Here is a 10,678-nt window from a genome sequence, read left to right on the forward strand (position 1 = left end):
CGTGTCCTAGGTCTTCCCCTGGGTCTCTTCCCAGAGGGACGGCACCCGAGCACCTCCCGAGGGAGGCGTCCGGGGGGCATGCGATGTAAATGCCCAAGCCACCTCAGCTGACTCCTCTCGATGTGGAGGAGCAGCGGCTCTACTTCGAGCTCCTCCCGCGTGACAGAGCTCCTCACCCTATCTCTAAGGGAGCGCTCTGCCACCCTGCGGAGAAAGCTCATTTCAGCCGCTTGAATCCTTGATCTCGTTCTTTCGGTCATGACCCACAACTCATGACCATAGGTGAGGGTAGGAACGTAGATTGACCGGTAAATTGAGAGCTTCGCCTTTCGGCTCAGCTCCTTCTTCACCACAACGGACCGATACAGCGACCGCATTACTGCGGCCGCAGCACCGATCCGCCTGTCAATCTCACGCTCGATCCTACCCTCACTCGTGAACAAGACCCCAGATATTTGAACTCCTCCACCTGAGGCAGGACTTTCGAATACCCTTAGTGGTCAAAATAATTATAAATAACTGACGTTTAGTTGTTAAAAATGTGATGAAGTCGGCATAAAGAACAGAAGGATGGCGAAGTAAGTCCTCTCACGTAGAGTGCATCACGTGACCCCCCCACTCCACCTTTTTACTTTAGAAAAATACAGCAGCTGCTGGTGGGTTATATTTAGTTTGAAGTGCTTGACCATTAAACGATGTGTAGTGTTCACTGAGCCCCAGTTAAAGTAGGAGAAAATAGGTTCAAATGTGTCAGTCCTAACCTTTGACATGATTTATTAATGGTTGTTTAACTCTATTTTTAGTTGCCCAATATTCATGAAAATGTCACATTTATGGTAGGACATTCCTGGTCCTAGGCTGTGTTTATTAATCCTCTGACCAACATCCATTCTGTTCTTTAATATTTGATTTCTGTTTCTTCTCCCTATATTGACTATATTTTTAACCTTTCTACCAAAAGGAGAAAATATTTGCTAGAAAAGTTTGCTACTGTAGTTGTTTTTACTGTGTGCATTTTTTTTCAGCTTTCTGGAATATGTTTTTTAGCAATAGCAATGGCTAACTTATATTATTATTATTTATTATCCTATTATTTTGCTAGAGTTCAAACTACTTTTGAGTTAACACTCAGCAGTCCTGGTTAGCCTTTAGCCATGTTAGCTGCCATCATTAGCTTTTTTTAACAATATTGAGTTGGTTTCCTTGTTATGATTACATAGCAGCTCTAAAGCTTCTCCTTGTCTTTTGTCAGAGTGGTGGTGCAGCGATTTGTCCAGCAGAAGCTCTACCTGTTTCTCCAGCATTGTTTTGGTCATTGGCCTCTGGATGCCTCCTTCAGAGCTGTATGTCACGCACACGCACGTATACACACACCCGTGTCTTTTTAAGATTTATTGGTCTGTAGAATATATAGGAATAAATATGTATTTATTTTAGTGCGTTTCTGTGTCTGTGTAGGTGTTGGAGACATGGCTGAGCTACATCCAGCCATGGAGATACACAGGAGAGAATATCAGTCCCCTGTCGTCCCAGCAGAACAGAGGTGTTCCAGACAAATGGTTTGTTCTCTGATTTGAACCACATGGTCCAAAAATCACATCCTGAAATTTTTGTTCTATAGATCAGGGGTTCCCAAAGTGTGGTGCGCTGCCACTGGGGGTTCTTAAGATACAAAAAATGTTTTCCCCACACAAAAAAGACATGTAAATAAACTTTTTCTTGTGAGTTTAGAAAAACTAATGAAGTGAAAAAAAACCCAAGTGAATATAGAATCATTTATGTTAATGACATACTTTATTTTCGTATTGTTTTTACATTTGATATTATTTTAGTTTTCACAAAAATATTTTTCAATGGGAGAATGTAGGTAGTCACTGATTAGTTATCAGTCTGTGAAGATGACATTATCATGAGAACTATCTTGAACTTATCTTAAATGTCAACTAAAAATTGACACTAAAGGTTGTTTTTGTGTCATAGAGTTGTCTGAATTTGTGCTCAGTCAAGGGTCGTATTATGAAGAGACTTTTAATACAGTCAAGTAATATCTAAATGGCACAAAAGAGGGAATAAATAACAGAAAAAAACACTGTTATCAGCCCATTTTTTTTTTTTTTTTTGCCATCGGTGCTTCCCTGGTAATTAATCATACGTAATTAAAAAGGGTGTTAAACTGTGTGCTGGCTTGGAACAGAGCAGAATGAAGTTAAAGACAGAAAGACAAGACATTTATGAAAGTCGTTCTATATGACTTAGATCACTGTCATTCTAGAATAGTGGTCCCCAACCCCCGGGCTGCGCAGTGGCACTGGTCCATGGGTCAATTGGTACCGAACTGCACAGAAAGAATGCACAACTTACATTTTTTTCCGTATTACTTATTTGATTCTGAGCTATGTTTTATTTTGAAAAAACAAAACAAAACAAAAACAGTATATTTCTGGCGCATCTGTCTATGACTCACACTTGATGCATGTCAAGATGCTTGCCTCAGTCACATGTCTTACCTACATCCGCTACCTTCTTAAAAGGTCTGCTCTGGCCGATAACACATACATAATACATCACTGCTAAATTAAAACCACCAAGTTACCAAAATGAACAGGAAACAAACGTCTTTGGAAAGTTTCCTTGTGCCGGGTAAAAGAGGCAGTGAGAAGACAGAAGAAGCACGATTGTTACGAGGACGCTGCTAATAAAGTTGCATACGCAGTGGCTTAACGTTTATTAATATATTTAGAAAATACCAGTTTTTATGTTGGTTGTATCATTTCAATTAGTTGTATCTATCCACCACACCTTAAAAACTGGTCTGTGAAAAACAATTCAGACATTTAAAGATGACCTAGATCACACACATGTTGACATCAATGATAATGTCTCAGTTTATTTGCTGTATCAGATATACTGTATTTATATACACTATTGTCCATATACTGCCCAGTTGTTTTTGTATAGATGCTGCTGCTAAGGAACATGGTTTGTCCTTTGATTGACAGGTTTGTTGACTTGATGTTTCTTCTGTGTCCGCAGGGAGGGGTTTGTGCAGGAAAACCTTCTCATGTTTACCAAAATGTTCCAGGCTTTCCTGAATCGGGTCCTCAGGACGGACTTAGTCAATGCCAAGAATGCTCTGATGGTCTTCAGGGCCTGCAAAGTCTTTGCCCAGCCCAACCTGTCAGAAATGATCCTCAGAGGTGAGCAGACTGAGCAACAAGATCAAGTACCGTATTTTTCATACATAAGGCAGCAGTCAATCAAGCATACCGGGATCCCTCTCGTCATTATCCGAGTCAGTCTCATTGATGTTCATTGGTTGTTTAGTGATGATTCCGGCACTCGTGAAAGCTTGGATGACACTTGAGACTGATACCTTAGACCAGGCATCCACAATCTGTAAGCCGGCATTGCCTCCCTGTCTTGGTGGATGTGTGTTCGCCGGATGTGTTGATGGCAAGCCCCGCATTAGTTTGCTTTGGGTATTGACAATATCGGTGAGATGGCATGACATGGAGTCGCAGATCAATAGGGACGGTACCTCAGTGGATTCGAACCTGCAAACTTCTGGACCCAAGTCCGCTTCCTTAACCACTAAGCCACCGTATCCCCTTTAACTCAATGTTTACTTGCCCAATATTCATGAAAACATTCCTGATCCTGGGCTGTGTTTATTAAACCTCTGACCAACATCTACATCTAATCTGTTCTGTAATATTTTATTTTTTTTAAAACTTTGACTATATTTTTACCTTTTGGGCTGTGTTTAGTAAACCTCTGACCAACATCTACATCTGTTCTGTAATATTTTATTTGTGTTACTCTTCTTTAAAACTTTGACTATATTTTTACCTTTTCTACCAAAGGGAGAAAATCTTTGGTAGAAAGATCAAGATAAAGAAAGATAAAATAAAAAAATGTGTCACTTCACAATTACACTGAAAAGCTGAACCTGTCTTGTAACAGTGTTACGTTACGAAAGCATAATAGCAATTTAATCTAGTTAATGTGTTTTTACCTGTACTTTGACGAACAAAGTTGGACTCGTCAGTGGGAATTGTCAGCTTAATGCAGCTTTCTTTTTCTTTGAATACATAGGTTCGTTTTCTGTCTTCTCACTGGCTCTTTAACCGTGCACAAGGAAACTCTCCAAAGATCTTTTTCTGTTCATTTTGTTAGCTTGGGCTTTCAATATAGCGGCAATGTGTTATGTGTTGCCGGCCAGAGCAGACCTTTTCAGACGGTAGCGGATGTATGTAATGACATGTGAAGCAGGTATCTTGTCATGTATCAAGTGTGAGTCATAGATGCGGCAAAGAGAATCCAGTATTTTTCCAAAATGAAACATCATTCAGAATCTGATAATAATGTAAGTTATGCATTTTCTCTGTGCGGCCCGGTACCAATTGACACAGGGGGGTTGGGGACCACTGCTCTAAACCATACTGAGAACAGATGTTTCTGTCTCTGCCTTTGTCCAGGTGAACAGATGTTCCTGCAACCAGAACACGTCCTCCACCATCGTCAGACCCGTGGCCTCATGTCACCGAGTCAAGGAGGAAGTTATCTGTCATCTCGCCACAAGGTTGTGCCAGATGCCGTTTTCAGAGTCAAGAGCCATGTCTATGCTATGGAAGGACAGGACTGTCGGTACCAGCAGATGTTTGGTACTGAGCTAAGAGCAGCTGTAAGTTCATTGTCAGCATTAAACAGAACTTGAATTCTTGCATGTCATCAGGAATGGTTATGGAAATGATTGTGAGAGTGTCAATATATGTGTTCTGGTTAGATCTAAGCAGTGATTCTGGACTTGATTCTTGATTCTATTCGGTATTTAGGTGACAAGGTTGATCCAGATTATTGCTCAGTCCAGACAAACTGCTCAGAGGATCTCAGACCAGTCCAGTGAGCTTACAACCTCCTCCTCATTCCTGTCCTGGTTAGGACTTGGTTCTTCGGAACTCAATGGGACCTTTAGTGGGTCAGAACCAGAGGAGAGTGGCGAGTGTCTGAAGAAGACCCACGAGTTCCTGGAAAAAGCTCTGGAGAGCCTGTGTGTCATCTTCAAAGTAAGGACCTGCTTTTCTTACATATATACATGACTTTTAGCATATGTTGCTAAATGTTAGCTGTTAATTGGCCATGATTCCACAACATTCCAGTATCTGGAAGATGATTTTGACCAACTTTTAGCTACACTACACTTTTGTGCTATTCTGCCTACCTGTGGTATTATAGGTGGTAAAGGTAGCTTCTCTGAGCAAACTGTTAGCTTGCTTTTGTAGATTCTGACATTCTGTCTGTGTTTCAGTTAAACCAGGGTCATGTGACTCAATTCGTCTCCAATCTGGCTTCAAGTCAGGATGAAGGAAACTGTAAACAACTGCCTGACTGCATCCAAAGAGAAGACGGACTGGTCTTGACTGATCTGGGCCGAAAACAGGTCTGACCCTGAACTTGACCTTAGAGCACACACCTGCAGGCCAGCCATCATTTGTCACAGCTTTACCAGTAGTAAACTTAATCCAAAGCAGCTGCAGTGAATCCTTCTGTAGAATATTTACTCCAAATCACATGCTAAAATGTCAGAGCATAAAAGACTTTCTGACTGTAGAGAAGACAGATGTTTGACTATTTTTAGGCTTTCCAGACAAGACACAGGTGGACACATACTTATACTCAAAGTACAGTCCAAAGGTCCAAAGTATTTTTCTGAGGGTAGAGAGAGAAGAGGAGGAGGAGAAAGGAAGAGTGAAGGGGAAGAGGAGAAGTAGGAGGGAAGAGGGGAGACAGAAAGGAGCAGCAGTGTTAAGTCCATCAGTAAAGTCAAGTCAATCCTCCTGTTGTGACATCTGCTCCGAGCATCAACACAATAAGTGTGTTTAACCCAACTAAGGTTCAAACAGCCAGTGACTTAATGACTCACTGGTTCAGAAACAGAGAAGACAAAGTACTTATGCATGCCCTCCTTGAATTTCTTCATAAATCAGCAGCCTTAAAGTTGTTGTATCTTTCTGCCTACACCACAATATTGACTAGGACCACTGTCCATGCAAGTGATCTGTGAAGTTTTTGTATTTACATTATTAATATTATACTTTGATTGTTTTGTCGGCAGTCTGTCTTAGTGATTTGACATGAGGAGAGTCATCATTTGACAGAATCAACGGAAAAACCCAGCTTTGATCTGCGCCTACCACTCAGGGCATCACTGCCTTAGGCCAACTGACTGTAACTCGAGCTGTTCCTAACACTGATCCAGTCCTTGTGTTTGTGTGGACAGGTCATAAACGGACTGCGTAGGTTTGACATCCAGTACCAGGGAGATCCAGAGCTGCAGCCAATCAGGACCTTTGAAAATCCCCATCTGGTCCGCTTCTTCTACAGGATTTCATCTGTCATCAATGAGAGGGTGAGTGATGTTGTCATTGTTAATGTCATCAGTGTCACATCAGCTGTTTGGATATTTTCTATCGTGTTTCTTGGTCTTTTATGAGCTTTACTGTACTTTGGGAGCTGTTGTTTACAGTTGCTAGCAGTTTAAGCTACATTTTTATTTGAATGCATTGTTTGACATAGCTGTAAAAAGTCTTAAATCAATAGTTATGATGATTTAAATATTTTTTTTTTCCTGTCTTCAGTTTGGAGGTCACATGACTGCTCTATGTTTGCGGCCCGGCTTTTTGGGTCGCATGGGTCGTCACTTCCTGACTAATCCTGGTTCAGTTTGGAAACTGAAGCAAAGCCCGGTGTCGTGGACTAGGGTGGGGGGGTCTTCACAGCCACGGCTAAGCCTCCGCCCACTGGCCAGTTACAGGACCATTGTCCTGCTGCTGCTCTGCTACATCCTGGGAATGCTGCTGTCCTTTGGACCTTTGTCCAGTACTATACTCATCCTGATCCTCAGCTTCCTGTATGGACTCTTTATGACAATGTTTTCAGACAGACTTCAGACACACTAAGACTTGACCAGAACAGGATTGTAAACAACATCGTCATTGTCATCGTCATCTTCTTCATCATCATCATTAAAGTCCCCTTTATTAGAGTAGCTGCATTTCTTTTTCACAATCTTCACTGTTTACGCATAAACACAAATGATCAGTCACATGATACATTCACATTGACCCTAGTGAATATGATTGACCTGAAGATTTTGGTCATAAAAGGTTTAAACATGTTTTTAGTCTGAATCAGCAGTTTGGTCATGGAGTGGCAGCTTTTTTTTAATGCATTTTTGTTTGAAAATGTATAAAAACTGACATGAACAAAGACAGTTGTTTGTTTTTGCTTTTGTTTTTTTTTTATAAAAACTGACATTAACAAAGACAGTTGTTTGTTTTTGCTTTTGTTTTTGTTTTTTTTACAACCAGCCAAGTGAGTAGAGAATATTCAGTTTATTGTTTTTTTTACAACCAGTCAAGTGAGTAGAGAATATTCAGTTTATTTTAGCCATGCGCTTTTATGTTACAGTTGATTTTAAGAGTCCAAGCAAGTCCAAGAAGAAGAATCAGCTTTGTTGGTCGTTGTACACACAGCCACTGATGTCCTCTGCAGCTAATCCACCACCACAGGCACAGCTGCCTTCTTCTTTTCACTTGGTGAACACTTCATCCAGATGATGTTCTGATCACTGTCAACAGAAGTGACCAAAATCCTGTAGCTTCAGTGCTCTGAGTAGCCAAATAATTTCCATGTGGTTTCTAGCATCCTTAGTATCGATGACATCATATAACATTTTTTGTTGAATGTGGATGTAGTTAGTGACATCAAAGAGTTTCCAAACTGTTTTGCCTTTGATGGGACAGGTAAATTCTGTCTTAACGTCTGTGAATTAATTTTGAAACACAACCCTAAAGATAGTGTGAATGGACACTGACCTGGTGCTCTTCAGTGTCAAAACCACAGAACCAACCTTAAGACACAGTAGAAGGAAGACTAACTCAGAATGCAACACAGCAGCTGTTGAAACACCAGAAAACGGCAAAGAAGGAGAGACTACAGTTTAAGATTCACAGTCTGGAATCACAATAATGCCACACACGTGGTACAAAGCCTACTACCAGTGTGGTAGGTCAGCTGATTCAAGAGAGGAAGTTTTGCAAAGAATCATTGAACATCTGACCAATGTCCTCCAGCCAGACATGTGTAGTACAGAGGAGCAACTGAGGACGGAGATGCAGAAGCTCCGACTCATGTTGGTCATGTACGATCAGGAAATGCGACAATGTTACATTGCCATGAAGGAGCATGAGGAGAGTTTCAGGAAACAGCTGAGGAAGATGAAGCCGAAGAATCAAGCTAGTGATCAGAACCATAGGTTCTCTCAGAGAAAACACTTGGCCTTCACTGAGCTGGATAAGAAAACAAAACCAGGAGTGGAAGAGGAAACTGGGTGGAGCAAGAGTCGAGAAAAAAGCAGTCATGCAACAACACGGACACTAACTGCTGTCAAACTCCACCACCACCCAACCAAGGTCAAAGAGAACCAACAGAATTTAGAAAAGTTGTCTCCTGACACCTCTGGACAGGCCATCAACTCAGCTGAGAAGAAAGATTTGACACAACACCATGAGTGGAGTAAAAAAGCCCTCCAACTCCAACTTCTACCAAACAGAACCCTTGAGCCCAGAGTGGAGGGAGATAAAAGAACTTTGGAAAAGAATTTTGCATCAAAAGAAGAAATGGGATGTCAAGAAAGTGACACAAGAGAAGACCAGAGTCCAGAGTGGGTCATCTCACAGAACAGAATCTCCAAACTGCAGAACCAAATTGTTTCTTTTCTAGAAGATGCAGTAGGCAAGAACAACAAAAATGCAGTGTCTCAACCTTTGTCCTTTCAGCTAACAGACATCATGGAGCCTGCAGAAGTCTTGCTGCAGAAAAAGAAACGACCAAAGTGGTTACGAAGGGCTCTGAACTTTTTCAGGTAGATTTGGCTAAAAAGCTTTTTACAAATGGTTGTCAACCAGCACCTAAAACCAACAACATCTCCAGGAACCAGCACATCTTCAGATCTTAACTATCTTAACGGCAACACCAAAAAAAGTGATTCCATAGTAACAATAATCAGCCCAAAATCAGAACGTTTGGATGTATAAAGTATAAATTTGAGAGAGATGAGTAACTAATTAGACTAAAGTACAACACACACGGAGAAGAGGTGATCAACTCCATTGTTAACTTGACAAACATGCTTTGAAACAGGTCTTGCAAAAATTGATATTCTGTAGATTTTCTTTTTTAAAACTTTAATAAGATCAACTCAAATAAGATTAATTAATCTAGTTACCAACCCCCTTGAAAATTACCCCCCTTTTAAAAAACAAAACAAAACAACTCTTCATTTTAAATCTTTCAAATAAGATTATTTAATCTAGTTACCACCCCCATTGAAAATTAGCCCCTTTTTTAAAAACAAAACAAAACAACTCTTCATTTAAAAACACTGTCAAATCCCAGACCAATATATATTCAGTGCTATGGGTCAAATATGTTGGTAAGAATTGTGGTTATTTGCACAGCAACTGTTTAACTGGAGAGTTTAGATGAGTCAGAGTTAAGATTACAACCGGACTGTCTTGTCTGAAACCTTTATATCAGAACCAAGATACACATCTCTGGGGCAGTGGTTCTTAACCTGGGTTCGGTGAGTCAGTCCTTTCTTGTCCAATTCTGGTGAATACCTTTCTTGTCCAAATCACTCTGAATTAATCAGTATGGTTTGTGCCGCGTTTGTGCTGTTCAAATAAACCTTTGTGCTTTTACGGTTTTTACAGTTTATTTTTTCACACGTCACGCATGTGAACAAAAAAAAAACTTAAAACGTAAAAACATTAAAAGTACAAACGTCTATTTGAACTGCACAATCGCGGCACAAACGATAGAGACTAATTTGGAGTGATTTAGACGCGGAGCGGTGGCTGCGTGACGTCAAAGGTCAGAAAAGGTATTTTTGAATAACTCTAAAGCCTTAATAGCACAAACGAAACATTTTACAGCACAAACGTAGAACAAACGAACAACATCGCTCTTTCAATATTTTGGAAGGGGGCAGCTTCACGTAGTTTTTTCTATGTCATCTATTGTAGAAATGCGGCCATTACAGGGAAAAGGCAGATGTATAATGATAATAGAAAGTAATAACATAATTTGGACGAGCCGGATTTTGGCTCTCGGGCCGTAGTTACCCCATGCCTGGTCTCCCTCATAACTCAACAAATCTTGGTCCTATTTTGAGCGGACACAGACCAGGACCAGAGCACATTAACTGCACTTCTGCAGCCAGTACTCCAATTCACCTTTTGGTCCTGGTCAAATTTGCTGAAATTCTTAAATTTGCCCACATATTTTTACTTCTGGCTCACAAACTTCGATGACTATGTTGTCTTGAAGATTTGTTTGAATCAGCAGTCAGGATCGAGATAATCAGTATTTTCTACTTATCATGTTGTGGCTGATTACTGTGTTGTAAATACACATTACGAAACAATATCCAAACACGTGATGTTAATAGTAGTTGAATAATTTTATCACATTTGAAATTCAATATTTAACGTTTATCTCGTTTTCCAAAGACTTTCAGCAAAAATAAAACAAGTAGTAGAGGTTGATTTTTTAAATTATACTGAATAAAAATCGTAATAACTATGCAACCACACACTGTTAAACATGGACAGTT

The 10,678-nt window shown here is 40.4% G+C and overlaps 1 protein-coding gene across 4 annotated transcripts in view; it reads left to right on the forward strand.

Moving 5' to 3' along the window:
• smpd4 (sphingomyelin phosphodiesterase 4) overlaps positions 1 to 7,326 on the forward strand; it is a 21,305-nt gene extending 13,979 nt beyond the window's left edge. For all 4 annotated transcript variants that reach the window (XM_025059931.1, XM_017036808.2, XM_017036809.2 and 1 more), the window contains 8 exons: positions 1,253 to 1,343; positions 1,459 to 1,559; positions 3,034 to 3,197; positions 4,479 to 4,684; positions 4,836 to 5,066; positions 5,309 to 5,440; positions 6,281 to 6,409; positions 6,639 to 7,326. In XM_025059931.1, coding sequence (XP_024915699.1) covers positions 1,253 to 1,343; positions 1,459 to 1,559; positions 3,034 to 3,197; positions 4,479 to 4,684; positions 4,836 to 5,066; positions 5,309 to 5,440; positions 6,281 to 6,409; positions 6,639 to 6,959 — 1,375 coding nt within the window. In that variant the 3' untranslated portion in view covers positions 6,960 to 7,326. The remainder of the gene's footprint in view (positions 1 to 1,252; positions 1,344 to 1,458; positions 1,560 to 3,033; positions 3,198 to 4,478; positions 4,685 to 4,835; positions 5,067 to 5,308; positions 5,441 to 6,280; positions 6,410 to 6,638) is intronic.
• Positions 7,327 to 10,678: the final 3,352 nt, after the last annotated feature.

This window comes from Cynoglossus semilaevis, chromosome 11 (genome assembly GCF_000523025.1).
Source record: "Cynoglossus semilaevis isolate Cse_v1.0 chromosome 11, Cse_v1.0, whole genome shotgun sequence".
NCBI lineage: Eukaryota > Metazoa > Chordata > Actinopteri > Pleuronectiformes > Cynoglossidae > Cynoglossus > Cynoglossus semilaevis.